Source organism: Rhopalosiphum maidis, chromosome 1 (genome assembly GCF_003676215.2).
Source record: "Rhopalosiphum maidis isolate BTI-1 chromosome 1, ASM367621v3, whole genome shotgun sequence".
Classification (NCBI taxonomy): Eukaryota; Metazoa; Arthropoda; class Insecta; order Hemiptera; family Aphididae; genus Rhopalosiphum; species Rhopalosiphum maidis.
Window position 1 is genome coordinate 17,070,100 of NC_040877.1, and position 21,033 is coordinate 17,091,132.

General features: G+C 23.2%; 1 protein-coding gene across 1 annotated transcript in view; it reads right to left on the reverse strand.

The window, feature by feature from the left end:
* Positions 1-21,033, reverse strand: part of LOC113559671 (potassium voltage-gated channel subfamily H member 8) — a 170,389-nt gene that overhangs the window by 99,280 nt on the left and 50,076 nt on the right. The window contains exon 4 of the mRNA XM_026965446.1: positions 15,938-16,075. Coding sequence (XP_026821247.1) covers positions 15,938-16,075 — 138 coding nt within the window. The remainder of the gene's footprint in view (positions 1-15,937; positions 16,076-21,033) is intronic.

Sequence of the window (21,033 nt, forward strand, 5' to 3'; positions counted from 1 at the left end):
AACATTCTAAAAGACCTGGATTATATTAAATCATATTTTGATGTTATTTTAATATTATCTGAAATGTATATAATGTATATAATGTATACAATGTATTATATTTTATAAAGCTCAAGAACAAATTAATTCTATGAAATATACTCTAAGTCATTTCTTCATTTTTTTGTGTTATAATTTTTTAACACTATTAAAAATTATTATTTTTATTTGCATTTTAAAATCGATAATACACACATACATTAGAGTGTATAAATAATCAAATCCAATGATTAACAATATCTGTTAAATTATAATTATGTATAATTTACTGTTATAATAATAATAATTGTAATATAAACTAATATAAAAATATTATTTTCAAAATAAAAACACACCAAAGAGTCAATATTCGGGAATGCTGTGTGTTGACGCTCAACTAAAAGGAGTTTATCAAAGTTATATAAAAGTGCAGATTTAAAGAAATATGCTGAAACACGTAAATTACTTTCATGCAATATTTGTCAAATAACAAGGACTTTGGTCTATCGTGGATAAAAATATAAAGGCCAACATAATAATTTTTTTAAGTCTGAAAAACATGGATCTGTAGTTATTTATTTTCAGTATAATATCAGTTTTGGACGTTATTGAACTGGGAATAATAAAAAGGTATTTATTTTCAAAATTAATAATTGCTTTTTTAGAAGAAAGTAAAGCAATAATGATTTAAGAGAGTTAATATTTTCGTAACTGTTAAGTATTAAAATTTAAAAGTTTCAAATAACATTAAAGATTTTTTAAAACATAATTATACAATATATTAAGGACATATTGATAAATACAAGTATGTTTTGATAATATTATTATTATTAGTTCTTATAAAATATATAATAAAATCATTTTAAAATATAACATAAATATAAATATTTTAATTAAAATATAAATTAATTTAATAACAAATATATTCCTAACAATTATTTAAAAAAAAATGTGAATAATATTTTGAAAAATAAACACTAATGTATAGAATCCCTACCAATAATAGTATAATACCTCTAAACTTTAAAAAATATTGCTTTCATAATTAAATCTATTTTATAATATTATATTTTTACATCTGATCTGCTGAACACGAATTTTCGTACAAACCTAATATATCACTCCATCATAAATTATTTGAATATACTTAATAAGTATTCCTAATTATCACAAAACTATGGCAATACCTAATATGATGAGAAAAAAATAATAATTATAATAACACAAATACGTCGACGTTGAGTCAAAAAAAAAACAAAATAATATTACTATCATATTTTCCAATAACTCATTTATTTATTAATATTATCAATGGATATTAATTAAACTTCAAAATTAACACCATCTACATAAAATAAGACTATAATTAAATTGCTATGATTAACAGTAAATGTGTTTAATGACTTATGCTTATCACATCTATAGTAAATTGTTATTTTCTGTCTCGGTGAATTTTTATCCATCGTAAAAATATAATGTTATAAACTTTTGTTCGATGTGAAATTAGAAAAAGCTTATTGAAACTCCATTATGCATACCTAATTATTTTTATTACAAAATTTCTAATTAAAGTTTTTAAAAATAACTTTTATTAAACTATCTTTATTTTGATTACCATAATGAAAGCAAAACATATATTTACACCTATTTAAAATATATGCTGTCGACGGTGGTATACTTTAAAATATAATTAGCAAAAAAGCAAATATTTATTTAACTAAAACAACATGATGTAAAAATCCATTGTCGATAACATAATAATAATATATTAAGCATAAACCCTTTAAAGTTATGTATAATTATAATATTATTCAAAGTGATTTACCAAACACTCTTTTTCCTTGTGATATCACAACTGAGGTACCAACCACGGTGATATTATTTTTCACCTCAGCAAAAATAAAAAACCCTTATTTTAACTGAGTTTATTCAAATTCTAATTTTTAAGTAATTTTCATACTGTTTAAAAAATATACTATGGCGATTAAATTTTTTTTTTCAAAATAATAAAAACTACCAGTTTCTTATTGTAGTTTATTTATTAGATGGTTTTTTAAATCAGAAAACAAATTCGTTGTTAGAATTAAACGGTGGTGAGCACTATCGATAAATGACTATATATATAATCTTTAAAATACGTATCGATACTACACTGAATGTGTATGTTTATATTATAATTTACAATATTATAATTCTTATTTGGTTGTGTTTAACTGTATGTAAATCGCTTAATTGCTTTTTTTTAAGTAATAAAATGACTAAACTAGGTAAAAAACAATTAATAATTGACTGGAATTCGATTCTTTATGCATTTAGTTGTTATATAGAATATATATTATTTATACATAAATCATATTATTCGTATTCATCGTAGTTTTTGTGGGATGTACTACCATTGTGTCCGATTTGAAAAGTATTTTGTATAAAAAAATGTCATATTTTTATATTAAGTTAAATTGTTTAAATTATATTCTAATGAGCTGGATTTTTTCAATTGCATGTTGTATTTAAATTAAAATGAAAATCGACTACTCACTCGAGGAGAATCATATACAATAATCACACAATATGTATACGTTTATAATAAACCCGTAAATGCGATTGTGTCTAGGAATGATAAAAGAGATGGAATAGAAACATAATATGCAAGACCATATTTGAGAAGGGAAGGACCTTTGGTCCATTACAACAATAGATATTTAATACTCAATATATAAAATAAACGTAAGGTTTAATTTGTACTTAAATTGTATATATTATTCCAACAACTATATATTACTAATATAGTAATATACGTATAATTAAGATAAAAATAAAAAATAATAATCATTTCAAAAGTAAAAACTTAAAAGTCAACAATTGTTTAATATACATTTAACAGACAATAAATAAACAATTATATAATGTATATGATATTTGTTTTCACTCGGTAGCCAAATATCAGTGATTATACATTTTATTTTTGTCTTTGATTTCGTAATTAATTTTATTGTTTTAATAAATATTAACCTTGTATACTATTTGTATTTAAACAATCAGTATTTATATGAATGATTATACAATATTAAAATATAAAAAAGCTAAGAAAAAACACTTGAAGAAGACAAAAATATAAAATAAATATAAGGTATATTATTTTAGTTTAAAATGTCCTCAAACCTTTCTCTTGTGCTGTATTACTAATTCAATATCATAGAAATAATACACATTTAAAAATTCAATGTTTTTTTCTAATTATATTATTACATTTTTTTTTTAATATTTTAATTTAATTTTAAATCAACATAATGAGTGTTTGTTATTTAGCTTATTGGTAGACTTTTATCAGGTTGTATAGTGTAAATATTGTAGCTAGTGTAATTATTTAATTCATAATTAACTTAAATTTTAAAGTTTTCATTAGGTATTAGGAGAAAACTTTTAATTGCAATAGTATTGTTTGAATATTTTTTTGAATTATTTTTTATAGGTACTGTACAAGGAAATAACAAATTTAACATAATCCTATTTTCTAAAGGTCCAATATCCTTCTATGTACATGCATATATTGATTATATTACAACGGTATATATATTTTTTTTTAATTAATTATGTCACTGGAATAAATTAACGTAGGGTTATATAAAAACACTCGACAAATGAGATAAAAATGCAAATGAATACATGGTTTTAAAATCATATTCTTCTTAAATTTATAAAACCTTTCTTTAATATTTAAACTACCATACTTTATTTTAGAATGCGTTCTTTTATTTAAGACATAAATTAATACATAACATATATGATTAATTCGGTTTCATTTAAAATTAATTTTAAATAAAAAAAAATAGTTTAATTTTGGAATGGTTAATGCGATTGAATATGTTACACTACAGTTTAAAATTGTTTTATGTCTAGAATGACATTTGTGAGTTTGTAGCGTTTAAATCCATACTAGAAGGAGCTTTATTAAACATCAAACAGTGATTGAATTTCTAATATTTCAATATATCAATATATATCAGGGACCTAACCTAACCTATCCTAACCGTAACGAAAAGAACCGGTTTTGGAACCGGAATCCTTTGAATTTTGGGAACCGGAACCCCACCGAAACCCTAATTTAAATTAATTTAAAAACCGGAACCAATACTTTTTTGTAAAGGTTTTTTACGATTAATTTCGGTTTTTAATAGAGTAAATAGTATACTATAGATATAATATGTGGTGATAATAAATAAAAAGTTGATGATATTTTAAAATTTTAAACACTGATTATTGATACAATAAGTGGTAATCATTAAATAATACAATAACAATTAAAGTATAAACTGGGTATAAAAATTAAAAAATAAAACAATAAGGGTTATTTAAAACAGGGTTATACTTAATGTACATAACATTATTAGTGTTTATAGTGATTGTTTTACTTATTTAGTCTTTTCCGTTAACCTAAACAATTAGTAGAATATCTGGTTGAAAATTGGTATTGACCTGTCATAATTGATATTCGATGCCAATTGACACTACTAATAATAATATTTCTTAAAAAATCGATGCAACCAAATTTTTTTTTTTACAGAAGTATAAAACCAAAATAGGAAATGTATTTTTAATTTTTTGGGAACCGAAAAGAAACCAAAACCCAAATTTAAAAACCGAAAACCGAAACCAAAACCGTAAAAATCATTAAGGTTCCAGTCCCTGATATATATATTATATTAGAGGTTCCCAAACTTTTTATTACACGACCCATTTTAAGATTTTTTTTAAAATAGGGTGACTCATTTTAATGAATGACTTTTGTTTTTTTTACTGTTTTAGTGAATCGATTGCTTAATCAGATGATGATTAAACATGCATTATTTTGAACCTCTGAATTATACTATAAGTACAATAATATGTTTTTGTTTTGTTGCTCAAAAAATGGTAAATATTGTAGCGTAAATTATTTTTTGATGAGTTAAATGAAAATACATTATTGTGTTTTATTATTACCTATTAATTTCTAATCAAGTTTTCTATGGGTAAATTTAAAAAGGGGATATTATTGGATGATTTAAAATTTAAATAAATTTAACTTAATCGAGTATTATCCTACAATAACACAATCAACGTAAAACTTGAAGAACGTCGTACCTTAGAATTTATATGGCATCAGAAAGTTAAATCCCATTGTTTATGTTTATACCCATCAATGAAGCCAAATACCTATATTCTCTGATAATAGTGTTTATATTATTTTAACCATCATTCAACTCCCCCATCCACCTTTTCTACCTTTAGAAATGTCTCTGATAAACGAATTCTTTCTTATTTAATACTATTATTAAATTATCAGTCAACATTACTCTCATAACATTCGCTTATAGTAATTGAATGTTATTTTTAATATATTAGATAAATTATGTATAATTTATAAATAATAAAAAAAAATCAAAAAAATCCATTCTTTACTTTAAAATATACGCATTTTTAAGTGATATGTATCAAATCATATAAATTAACCAAACATGAAATTCAAACTAATACTAATATATTAGTGTTAAACACCATTAAAATATTTATATTTTACTATTATAACCTACATATATAATATATTATACTATAATATATTAAAGACAGCTAAACACGTATGTGTCATCTTACATCCATTCTGTACTTCTGTATTATCACGGAGTTCTACCATACAGATATAACTATATTTTAATTAAAAGCATAAGGTATAATAATTATAATAATATAATCCTTCGGTATGTTACATACGTATTAATATATTATAAATACAATTAAATATTATACTGTGTTTTAGCTACTCAAAACTAATGATAAAGTCATCAGTCATCACATTTGATTTTGAGTGGAGATCGGTACATCATGTAACATATTATTAGAGTTAACAGTGCATACGACGTTTTCAACATGACATAATTTATATGTTCATAAAACAATTTATGAATAGAGTTTCTTAAAACGTATTGAGTATAATACTGTTTATAAATAATATAAAATGCTATATAATAACTATATATTAATAACTAAGCCACTGATATATTATATTATAGTTTAAAATGAAACAGAAATGTCACTGTTTTTTTTTTTTTTTTTTAGAGTGTAAATATAAACTATATAGATTTTTATAATTTCAACATTCCCAAAGTAAAAAAATCCATGTCCAATCTTCTACAGTTAAAATATGTGACACGAACATTTTGAAAAGCTTTGGTCTTCTAAAAAATTATTATCCGCAAAAAAAAGTAGCGGTTAATATTATGCAATAGGTCTTTCGCTTCACGCAGAATTTGAACACCGTCACGGCAACTACATAAATGTCATTGACGTAAAAAAAACACCAACGTAAAAATCGTTTTTTTTTCTTTCTTTTTTTAAATATATTTTATATTTTTGGCGGTTTATTAAATTTTAATAATATACAAACTCGATATTCCTATTACTACAAATTTATTACATAATTCGATGCATTATTGTAATGCATTTTGTTTTTAAGACCCGTAAGTACAGTTTATTAATTATTTGAATTTGATTTTGACGATGTTCACACCAAAACTGAGAACAAAGATCACTTGTGTATAATCAAGATTATATGAGGATTTGTAATAATTAATTATGTATTAAACGTCATCAGTCAAAATTCGTCACGAGTTAGATCACAGTTATTATGGGAAACAATGAAGCAAGGACTCGTCTACAGGCGTACCGCCGGTAAGCTTTGATATTGACGATGATAATGTACGAAATTGCCCGTATAATAATTATGATTATGATTTTGCAGTAAAGTCAACTTAGCAACAGACTGTCGAAAACCCTTTTGCTTAAAGAAACACGACTAAGATTTATTGTCGGATGTATACTTAATAGCTTGAGAAGCTCCTTAATTCATAACGGTTGATAAATTTAAATTGGTACATGTATAATGAATGATAAAAACATTGGATAAGTTTTGAGCTGTTTTGAGAGTAATATTGAGCAAAACACTTCTATAATTAACCGTAGTTTAATGTTTATAAAAGCGTGTTATACATTTATTTTAAATTATTGTAAGTCTTAAAAAATTTAAATTTACTGATTTTTTCCGTACAAAATAATTAACAAATAAAACGTAGATATTATTGATGTAAAAATAAATACAAGTTGGCTGGTTTAAAACTGGTTAATGCAACAATTATGATCAAAATCTGCGATTAAAAATATAATAATTGTCCATATTTAATTTCGTTCGATTTTATTTTTATTAACTAATTACCTAATATTTTATTTAAAAATAGTAATGTATTATGTATTGGTCCGCGTAGACATAAATACATTTAATGCATTCATATTTATTACATTAGAATGATTTTAAATTATTAACACTTCCTTAAAAACTTTGATTATGAGTACTTTACAGATTTTATAACATAAAAATCGTTGCCTTATCATAGGTATATATACATATTTTGTTTTTTGCTAAACAATATTTAAGTAAATGCAAAAGTAACAAAATATTACTGGTACTAAATGATTATTATGAGCACTTTTACAGATATTTTATAGGGATTTTTGTTTTTGTTTAGAAATTGCCTTTGTCATATCTCTTAAGAGTTATTATTAGTACATAGTGTGCTTTCTATACTGGTATATGCATCGATACGAATAAAAACTCCTCAAAAACTTTATTCAACGTTGTTGTATGTACTTTTTGTACTTTTGACAAATATTAAAACTTTCTACGTGTAAAAGTCGAAGGTAACCGTCTGGTTTTGATTCATCACTCGGTTTCTATGGAAACAGATAAAGTCCGTTTAACCTGAGCAACTGTCAGATGTTAAACATTTGTACGTGACACGATCGAACATTGTTTTATTAAAGTGTTTAACTAATAATACAATAATTATAATAATAATAATGATATCTACAATGTAAAAATATCATAAATTGTTATTATTATACTTAATTGGACGGTAAGTACCAAAATTATTCAAAACAACATTAAAAATAATTGTGCTACACATAAAAAATATAACAGGAATAACTGTAAAAATATAATTATTGATGTTAAAAAATGTTGTTCCAAATAATACTTATTTATATAAATATTAGTTTTAATATTTAGATAACATTTTAAAACCGATTAGTAAATAATAAATTTATTCATTTTGTCAGATCTTTCGGTTAAACATTCTAATTTTATACTCCGTATTTTTAAACTGATTAGTGGTTATATTTCTGATTTCAATTGAACGTAATAAATGTGTAAATAAGATTGAAGTTTTATGAAAAATTATTCTACATAACAACAAGTAAATAAGTAACGCAGCTATAAGTTAATATATATATGTAATATATGGTAACCTAAAACTTATTATTTAATAATAAAAATCCAATTAATTATGCAATGCAGTATGTAGTTAATAACTTCATAAAAAACTTGAAACTCTTAAACGTACAAGAATAGTTTATGATAATGAGCTTTGTAAAACACTCACACAACTATTAGAATAACGCTAGTTATTGTGATTAAACGGAACAGCACAATAAATATATTATTATAGTTTAGTCAAAAATTATAAAACTTTTAAAACTTGTATCGTTTAATCGCTGGATAGTAAACATAAACTCATGTGCTCTCTTGATTCACGAGGGGATAGAGAAAAACAATAAGATATTAATCGTTACCGTTATTATTCATAGACTTCGAAAATATCAACTTCCACACACCACACACACACAGACGATTCATAATTAAAAACCTCAATCAATTGAATGTTCAACGCTTTTTTTTTTTAATATAACAATATATATATATTTACTATAGAACAATAGAGTTCGGTCGTGTACACGTTTCGTATATTTTACGCTAGTGCGTTTTATTCATAGTTCACAAAATAACAAACAAGGAAAATATATTGGATTTTGATATTTTGTATAATATTATATGATGTAATGGATTCTATGCTACCAATTGGGTAAATACTGTAAATATTGACCAATAAATTCGTACAATCGAATACACTATTGTCCCAGACATATTTCAAATCATATCACGTGTAAACGATTCGTTGAATTATGTATTATGAATCCAATAATATATGTAAATGTGTACATAAATATGTTAAATAGGCCTATTTATGAGTTATTTTAAATTGTAAAAAAAAACAAGTACATTTATTAAAATTGTTCTGTTTAAAGTTAATTAATTAATTCAAACTGAAAAACCATATCATTGTCAATAAATTTAATTTAATTTAAAAAAAAATGGTGAATATGTGTGTTAGAGTAATATGTTTAAAAGCTTCAAAATTAATTTTCGCAGGATTAGAATATATTCCTGGGAATTGTCTATGCCATATTGGATTTATAATAATAGTATTAGTATTTAGTTAACTCAATAAGTTGAAATAATTGTTATATTAAATTAGTCAATAACAAAATATAATATAATGGTTAGATTAACTTCATATTGTTAACAGTTTAAAATTAGTTTAATTTTTTTAAAGTCTCAATTTTTATTGAAATTTTAATATAAAATAACGATAAATCTCAAGTATCAATGATTATAATATTGTAATATTTCAGTAAGTCTCAAATTTTATCTAAATTTATATTTAAAACCTAAAAAAATTTATTATATTATAAATAAAGTTGTTTATAATATTTTTAAATTTTTGTAAAAACAACAAAAAGTTACCAGATGCATATTATTATAATATTATTTATTAAAATCCAAGCCTTAATTATGAAATTTGAAATTGTATACATTTTTAAAACAAAATAATTAAAAAATGTTTATGATTTTTGCCAGATTCCTTTCTGAATAAATCATGAAAAAAAAACTAAATGTACTATGTCAAAAACTGATGTAGTTTTACAACAATATATTCATTTTCTTGATGTTTTTTGTTATTTTTTTTCGAATTATTAATAGAAGTACTTATCAAATTTGCAAAATTGCTACCCGAAACCATTCTCGATTTTTCTTTACTAAAAACATGATGCCAAACATTAAAAAAAACCATTATAAACAAATACATATCTTGCTCCTAATCTAAATAATTATGTTCTTGCCTTAATCATTATGAACATTATAAAATAGACACAAATATTGATACTCTATTTTATTAATTTATATTTAATATATTCCGTCTCAAAATATTTGTACAGGCTACAACCTGTAAAACTAGGAGATAAAGTCATTTTTTTCTGCGTGTTTGGGTAAACAAAATCATATTTGTCTTATCTTTTTCTCATCCAACTGATATAGAGGCATTTTATTACAATACATCAGATAATAATAAGATTAATACATCGCTATTTGATCAACATTATCCTCGTAAATGGTGTACAAAGAATTTTCAAAACAAATGAAACGATAAAGCCCATTTTCCCCTCATGTAATTATTAATCAAATAATTCATATATACATTTAGTTTTGATAACAAAACCTGCCAAACCATTAAGATAATATCATACTGAATACCCACAAAGTGCATTACGTGCAACGTTTGATTAACGATTTATTGAAGCCAGGTGCATATAAATATAAAATGAAAAAATATGAGCTTTAAATTAACTTACTAAAAAAGAAAAATACCTCGAACTGTTATAATCAGAGCTTTTAATGTAATTTACAAAAACAACCTGTTAATCATGCACAATATGATTACACACTAATGAATAGTAAAAATTTCAAAAATATACGAAACTGTGGAAAATAAATTTATAAACTAAAAATAATTAAATTTGAAAATGTGTTTAGGGCACTATATGTATCTTTAAATATTGTATACATAAAGTATAACAAAAAGTATGTAAACAACTTTATTTATAGCATATAAAATTATTTTTATAAATAGATAATAATATAATAATACAAAATAAATAAATATTTTACCACTTATTGTAAATATGAATATTGAAGTTTAATAAATTTGACCTTATATTTACACACCAATAAATCCATCACCAAAATAATTTTAAATAAATATATATATTAAAAGCATGAAATAATATACACAGTAGCTGTAATTTATAATCATAAGTATTAACTGTAAAAAAAAAACAAAAGAAAACTATATATAATATGGGTATATGGTTAAAAACGGGATTTTTTTAACACATTTTTGAATTTTCTCGGATAAATCGATCAATTTTTTAAAAATTTTTCAAGAAAATAATCTACAATATAATAAAATATTTTTCTACATGAAATTTGATAAGAGTATCATAATAATAATTATCAATATTGTATACGCATCGTGTTAAAATTTATACATTTGTGTATTTTATATTACCGAATTCGTCCCGGAAAAAAAATACACAAATATAAAAAACAACGCTCGATATATTTTGGTTTGTATACCTTGGTTCACAGGTATTTCGTAATCGGTGTAATTCACTTCGTTGATAAATTTAACCCGAAATGGACAATTCGCCTGCGGTGGATTAGATACAGGCGATACAACACTTGGTGTTTTTGGCTTAAGCGTAATAACTTCACGAGCAAATCGGTTTAGGTTTATAACTGCTCGATAACATTAACAACAAATGTAATGAACACGCATTTTTAACACAATCGAGTCTTGGATTCCATGAAACATTGTATTAAATAGCCACTATATAAAAAACGGGTAGTTAGAACCATGGGTTTACTTCTATTTTGTCACTGAATTTTCTGGGATAAGTGTTGAGTCTATAAAACTACTTTCAAAACCTTCTGCTTGTAGTGTGCAAAAAAAAAATGCTTATGATTGGATAAGCATGTAGTTCCAGAACCAGCCAATGATAAACATACACATTTTGACACCATTTTATACTTTAGAGGTTGAATTACAAAAATCAATTCTTAGTATACTTGCTTAACATTATATTTTATATTATTCTCGTATTTTATATGAACTATTAAAAATTTATATTATAAAATATGGACATTTTACAATTTAATATCAACTAACTGACGCACACTATTAAAAGCATAAAGATTAAAATCAATAATTATTATAACTTTTATATTTCTATCAAAATATGTCCAATCTATAATCTTAATCTAAATAAACAATAAAAGATAATAAAAAAAGTTCAATTCAATTTTCCATTATAGATAATTGTGATTAGGTATCGTATTTCATATTTAGTAGCTCGCTTGAAAATAATAATCTTATTGTTAACTACAATTACTTACCGAAAAAAATAGTAATTATACGGAACCAAAATTTGCAAAATATTCTCAAATAGTGTACAATTTTAAAATTCAACACCCAATCTAGACAAACCAAAATTTAATTTAAGATAATATTCAAATAGTTTATTTTAGCATTCATAAATATCTACATTACCAAACGATAAGTTGAGCTTATATTTATGTCATAAGAATTTGTTCAACATTATGCCATTAAAAACTAAATCGAATCGGTAGCTTCGTTTTATATAGGTATTCAAAGAATATATTCAAATACCTTAAGTTAACAATATATCTTTTATTATTATTAAAAAGAAAATTGCAAAATAAAATGGCATACATATTATTATATATAGTATATATTTTTATTAATATAAAAATCTGTAACATAAATAATTATGACAACAATTTATACTATAACAATTCATTATTCTCCTTTTATAACTTAAAGATAATTTATATTATAAAGTTCTAGGCGAAACAATGAAATAAAATCTAATTAAAAACTACTGATGACATAGTTCAGTGAAGCTCATTATATTTTTGAAGATTAAATAAAAATTAAAAAAATAGTTAATCATAATAAAAATAAAGTGTATTTACTTACTCTTAAACACTATAGCCGTGACAAAAAATGTTATACATTCTATTAATGGAATTTATACTTGAAAAATATTATAGATTTTAAATACATTTTTAAATTAAATTTAGTAAAAATATTAAATCAGTCATCTATTTTTATCATAAAAAAATGTACATGAAAAAAATAGTAATAATAATAATTATTATTACTTAAAAAAACAAATGAATTAAACTAGTCCGTAGACTCTCATAAAAAATTTCAATTTCTATTTGTTAGGATATTATGTTTAATGTGACTCCAGACTATATAATAAATTTGTAAAATCAAACTTTTTATCACAAGTTCAGATCATTTAAAAATTACTTGAATTATGACTATTTGAAATAGTGGCATTTACATTTTACTAGTTACTGAAAAATTATATAAACTAAATAACTATTTTACACTTTTGTGGTTACAAAAGTCTTAAAACAGTTGATACAACTACCTTTTATTTACCTTCAATATTTATTTTATGATAACCTATAATAAAAAAGTAATTTACAATTACTCAGAAAAATAATATTTAAGAAATATAATGTTCAAAGCATTTAATATTAGTTCTTCATGTTCACTGAGAAGTGGAATCTATTTTTAATTAATTATTAGTTCTGTATTTTTTTTTAAATTTTAATTGTATTTTAAAAAATAATAAAATTATATCCAATATAATTTCCACAAATGTCATTTTTTGATACTTATTTAGTTGTGTGTAGTTGAAAAACAAATACTTATTTTAGTTTTTTATAGATATTTACATTTGTTTTTACTTATTTGGTTAATTATACTAATTATTCTATAATATTAAACATACCTAAACTGTAAAGGATATTTAACATAATTAGATAAAAATAATATAAATACTATTTTTAATGTTTATTTTGTTTATTTAGTTTATAAATGAATTTTAATTTTGTTTTAGTAAACTTAAAGTAACTTAAGTTTTATACATTAATCGTATAAAATATAATAACATTTATTTCAATTTTAATTAGTAATTTCCATGATTGCTTGTTTATTTTAAATAAGAATATTTTGCATAATATATTTATATTTAAATAAAATAGCTTTTGATAATAAAGAAGGTTAATAATATTTATTTTTATTTATCTGACTAAAATTATGTTTTAGTTCTTTTTTAATTTGTTCAAATGTATAACTATTCATCTTGCAGATAACCTGATACACTTATTTTTCATTTAGAAGAATGATCAAAAAGTGCTATATTATACAAATATTGGGACTCCTGATACTTGTGCAGTTTATTAGCGTATGAATAAATTTATCCTACTGACAAAATAGATCTCTACAATTTTTATTGTAACTATTACCAACAAAATTATATAATAGATCTAATAGGATTAAATGAGTATCCAATAAACTGGTTAAAGCAGTATAAAAAAATCTAAAATATAATAACTCATATAATAACTCATATAAGACTTACATACCGTGATAATTTAATTTTATTTATTGAATGGTTAAAATGATGATTATATAATTTACATGCATACGTTTTAATTTAGATTAACAGTCTTTTATAAACACATTAGTCTGTCTCAGAAAATGGTTAATTTACATTGTTGCATGATAATTTAAATAATCTATCATATTTTATTTATAATTTATAATTAGTGATTTAAACTACTCGTATTAATATTGATATTTTTTATGAATAAAAAAAAATATATTTAGTTTATTGAACTAAATTATGTTTTAAAAATATGATACAGAAAAATAATCTTACTTTTATTTAAATAAAATAAATTTTATCTAAACTATTTATAGATATATTTAGTTTTTTCATTATCTATCTACGTATAGATATATTCAATTTTTTCATCATCTATCTACATTTAGATAATTTTTAAGTTTAGACATCTTATCTTTACTTTGATAAAAAAAATTACCTGAGCCAAACAATGCATTCATTCTTAAATTTATTGATCCAACTAATAATCAAACTGTAGTGCCATCTTCATTCGTCCATATCTGCCTTAACTTTTTAAATCACGAATAAAAACAGTCTCAACCTTATAAATATTGATAGTCAATAATGTAACTTTTAGCATATAAATCTGCTGTCACGAGTAGATTAGTCTTTCTATTATACATACTAAATTTCAAAGTTAATTCCCAAGTTTATGCTATATTCATCAACTTAAGGAAAGCCTTCAATACAGCTAACCACCATTTTCTCCTGGCTGGCGTCGTACCTTACCACACAAAGACAATATATTATGACTCTAATAACGTTATCCTCTTTGATATCATTACCATGCCATCTGTGGAGTCCACCTTACCTAGCCCGTTTTAACCCACTTCTCTTGGTTATATTTGTTGCTTATTGTTGAATTGTATTTTTTTTTTTAACAAAAGTACATTTATTTACCAATTAAAATGACTGAATCCTACTTCAATCTAACTTTTATACTCTCTGTAGCGTTATATTTTTTATTACTGACTAGTTTTCAGTTTTCAAGTTTGTAATTCGTATTTACTATATTTACGATACAATTATAATATTGTAAATCAACGTTTACTTATTAACGAATGATGTCAGTAAAATAAATAAATAAATATAAATTCTTAAAAAAACCTCTAAGTAATTTTTTTTGAACACACGTAGCTATAACAAATAATAGACCGTATTATTTTAAAAAAACAGACAATGTAATAATGTGTATGATACAAATATCAAATATATATTATTTTAACTCACTCAAAAATTGTTTTTTTTTACCATTTTTAAATATATCACATGTATATTTTTATTCATGCTGATAAAATATTAGCTACTTAACATAAGTTACAAATAAATACTAATAACTTTTGTTAAATACGTCAAAAAAAAAACCCATCCAAGTATGAGTTAAAATTTTAATTTAATTGCTCAGAACGCTTTAAATGTTGTGGGTTTTCAATATACATCAATACGAATCTTTGAATTTCAAAGAAAATAAACTTCTCAACCAAATGCACACGGGAAAATAAATATTTGTAGAGATGTTTTAAGCAGTTAACTCAACCGGAAACACCATTGGTTATCTCGCCATATACATTTACATCAATAGTAGATAACTATAGCTTAAATCCCATAGGATATTTTATGTATCTAAATATTGTACTACGACTAGTATTACCTGGATCGTAGTCCATGCCCACGTGCATTTCTGCCATTTTCGTGTGCGTGATGTCTTTATGCGAAGCCAGGAACAACACCACTTCTCGTTTTTCATTTTTGATCGGCACAATGTCCAGCAAACACCAGAACGGAGATCCTAAACAAAGAGAACAAAATTGATTTCTAAGTACACGGCAAAATGTTATTTCCGTATTGAAACAGACAAGCAAACGGTTCGCATTGACAGTAGACCCGATGAATCATTTTCGTTAAACACATGCAAATATTTCATCACTACTGTTGTTCCATTTGAGTCAATCTTTGGTAGTGTAGATGAGAAAACTTTCATATTTGTTTACTTTTCTGCTTCCACGTACATCTATCTGATATCAATAAAACCGCACACCTTTACAACACGACTATTGACTATATGTTATACTGATTAAAGTGTATGTCTAAGAAAATGATTTTTGAAGTTAAACTAATTTTTATTTATTTATTTTTTATTATATAGAAAAATGTATTGATCACAATAATTTAAGTATGTAAACGTGATTCAGTCAAACACAAGTGATTAATTAATCAACTTTAAATTTATGTTATAAGTGGTAGCAATTTTTCGATATTTAAAAATATATATAATTTATCATAAATGTAATATCATTGCTTGTATAAATACGAGTTCGTAGTTCTACAATACCACATTTGTCTAACGAAAAAATGATTAATTCACTAACCATAATCTATTGAATCATTTTTGATTACAATCGTTTTTTTATTTTATATTTGTGCACACATTTATACCACGAGAATGAGATACGTTTGTGAATTTCATAATATGTTGTTCCTTGGAGAATAATGTTCCAATAACCATAAAAAAAAACCATTCCAAAATTCTCCTTTTCCCCATTTGAATTAACATAATATTATGGTTAAGACATCTACTCTAATAATAAAAAAAAACTCAAAATCTTTAAAATGATTTAAATTATATTTGAATAAGTCCACGAGTAATATATAGTCAAATATTTAAATAATTCTTCACTCAATGCAGATTTTCCATAATGATATTCTCGCTACACATCAATCCAGTTTAACTTTCGCTAGTCAGAGGCCATGAAAAATCATTTTAGTGAATTTGTCGCAAAAGACATTAGTTAATGAAAATTGAATATAATATTATACGAAGGAAACAAGTCGTGTGTTAACGGAATAAATATTTTATAACTACGAATTCAAAATAATATATTTTAATAAATTATTTAGTGAAACCGTATATTGTATATTGTATACTATCACTATGTGATAAAAATAATGGAGATACATTCTAATTGAGATGATAAAAAAATAAAACATTTAGTTATTACTTCTTGTGGTTATCGATAAAACCGAATAATATATACAACTGAAAAGGCGGAAACATTTTTAAATAATGTCACTTCGTGTAAACGTCCGACTTTTATGCAGTCAGTACCACTGCTTATTACCATTATTATTATTATTACTATTTTTTAGATCGTTGATTTATTCAGTAAACAACAAAGCACGTTTCTAATGACTTTATCGTTCATTTACCAGTAAATCTTGTGTAGCGATAGTAACGACGACGATTACAAAATGTACACAGCGGATGCTGTTGTGTTTTTGTGCAACCACCAATATACTGTCAATTATACAGAACATTTTTCTTCTAATTTTCATTTCGTTTTTTATAGATAAGTGAATCGCTATAAGACATTGAAGATCGTGAGTTTTTAAAAAACCTAGCCATTAATTAGTGTGGCTGGTAAAGTGATATCAAAGACAAGAAAGTAATAAAAACAGAAAAAATAAGTTCAATAAAAAAAAATTTCAATACAAAAAATGTCACAAAACCATGGCCCCGTTGACATTTTTAATATTAATTATTTTTATAGAACTCTTGAGCTTAATTAATTACCATTGCATATAAAATATAAGCCGATTTAACTGCCCGACTTTTATTTTAAAATGTAATGATAATGAGATGCATATTGCATATTGCTTATCGTAAATTAAATAATCAATACATTTTTAAATATATATTATAAATTATAAAAACAAAAATTAGATACATTACGTGATATTATATTGTTAAAAATTTTTAAAAAAATAAGAACGATTCTTGAATATAATTATTTGAATATAAAAGAGCAATGGCTAATGGTTTACATATTAATATTAACTATAGATAATTAACATTTTCAATAAAATTTTTACGTATATTATGTTATTGAAATAAATATTTTCCATTTTATTAGAAGATCCGCGTAGGAGTATTTACAGTCTTTAGTATACTAAATTCTTAGCCCTGCTAATGTCAGTGAGAAACATAATACGACACTTTAAAAACTAAGGTTTAAAATACATACATAATACAATATATGAATGTAAAAATTATAATAATTTATATTTGAATATAATATAGTATATTTATAATAGATGAATAATAGATACTAAAAAAGTATGACTTTGAGTAGGGTTTAACAAACCTTTATATAGATATATACAGCTCTAATATATCATAAAATATATCTACTATATATTCACGAGAAATTCATTTACGCAACATTAATTTTTGTGCAATACAAGTAGTAAATACATGATAATAAAAATAATATTTTTCATTTCTATTACAATATTAACAATGTTATCAAAATAAAATAGGTATTCAATAACATGTATTTTTATCGTAATATATATATATATTTTAATTCAGAATCTCATTCGAAATAAAAAAATTAATTTATAACTAATCGAATGTTTTTGAATTATTAAAAAAGAATAAAGCAAAGTGTTTTTTTTAAATCAATAAAATAACTACTTGTTACATATTACTTAGTATAATTTTATAGCATAATAGAAGGTACCTACTAAAAGAAAGTGTGCTATTTAACAGAAAATGTTTCCCTAAATAAAGCATAATGTTTTTTTACACAGATAGTTTTAAGTCTATCGTTTTATTGCAGAGAGGCAATGAAGATTTAGTATTTAATATACCTATACTTTTATTATATTATAATGGAAAATGTAATAAACTTTAATTGTATGACTTATTATAATGTATTGAACTCAACTTTATAAATTAATTGTTTTCAACACTGTTCAGATTACTGTTTCTAATCATTATTTTTTTCGGTAATAATTTATTATCTAAATTATAGATACTTACTTTTTTATTAGTTTATTTGTCTGTGTACATACTTTAGAAGACAGATTATTTAAAATTTAAAATTTATAATTTACAAAACATAATATTATAATAATATGTATAAACAATATGTAAAAAAGCATTTAAAAAAAATCATTATATACTTGATTTCTAAAATATTTAAATATTTAATTATAATTTATTATTAATAAGAATTAATAATAACAATTTCGAAAATCAAATTGAGTTAAATACATAGTAATAAGTCATTGTTGTTATTTAGTTATAATTAAATATTTAAATATTTTAGAATTCAAATATATATTTTTTTTTCTAGTATTAAAATTGTAAATGCATTTTTTTTAAATATTTATACACATTATTATAATATTATATTTTGTAAAATATACATTTTAAATTTTAAATAAATCGTCTTCTAAAGTATTGACATTGACAAATAAGTATCAATAATTTGGATAATAAACATCGAAAAAAAAATTATCAGAACCAGTGATCTGAACAGTATTGAAAACAATTAATCTATAGGGACGTCTATAACCTTAGGATAATTTTTAACTAATAATCACTAACTCTTAAAAAAATTAGAATTGAATATATTATATTATAGTGTTGACTAATATGTTTTATATCAGTATATTAATTTTTACATTTATAAATTTGGTGACTTGTTCAAAATGAAAAATTATTGCTACATCAATAAGAAAATAATGCATTTCTTTTTTATGTAAGCCGACGCTATAACAATGATAATCGATATCGATATTCGGTATCTCAATTACTATATAAAAAAAAAAAAAGGTTACAAAAAGTTTTTTCTATAGATGAGTAAAAAATAGGGTTTTAGATGGGAGAATTGTTCACGGGGTTTCCGTTGTGACATCGGTCCAATTCTACCCAACTTGACAATTTGAAAATGAAAAAGTTTAGTTTCTGAGTTTTTTACAAAAAATATTATACGAAAGTATTATTATAAATGTATATGCTCTATATAATAAAAATTCATTATATTATACAAATATATGACGTGCATTGTTTGTAAATGATTTAAAAAATTTAAATCACGTGATCGACAAAAAAATATTTGAATCAATAGCAACAATTTGAACGATAAATAAACTGGTATTTTTACTATGTTATAACTTAAGAACAGTTTTATTTCATTTTGTTTCCGCTACGTCATTATTTCCAGAATGGTTAAAATAATCAGGAGATAACTATGTATTTTTAAACTACAGTTGAACTAAGCACGAACTGCTAGTCTTTAATCATTTTACATGCATAGTGATTTATTTATCACCTGTTAAAAGAACAAGAATTTAAACATTTTTTTATTTATTAATAATACAATATGATTAATACCTGTAATAACTTACTTTTCTCTATAATATTATTAGTTTATAATTCAAAAATAACATATCAGACTATCATTTTGGTAATTTTTAATATTAATAACGGTATACCAATGTTTAAATCCTAATAAGTAATACAGTAATTTCACTCGTATTATAATTTTATGAACTTTTTAAATACTTGAATCGTATCAATATAGGTATTAATATTTTTACAGAATATCCATGTTGTATATCAACTCTTAAAATTATATTGTCTGAGAGTATATACATATACAACTGTTTGTGGATTATTTTCTTTGTATAGAAAATCTTTGTTAGCTGCTATGGGCCAATTTACACGCCATTACTCCAGCTTGTAGCTTTAAAGGTTGTCTCTTTTTATAATACGCTCTTTATTGACCGCTTAACCTCAAACTGGTCCACGACTGAAAATACTTTATAATGAACCCTTGCGTCCCCACATTTGGTATGTTTCACACTAATCCTTATATTCATTTGTCCCAAATATTTAGGTTACACACCCTACTCAGAATTGGATTACATTAAATAAAGTACGTTGGACAGAATTACGGA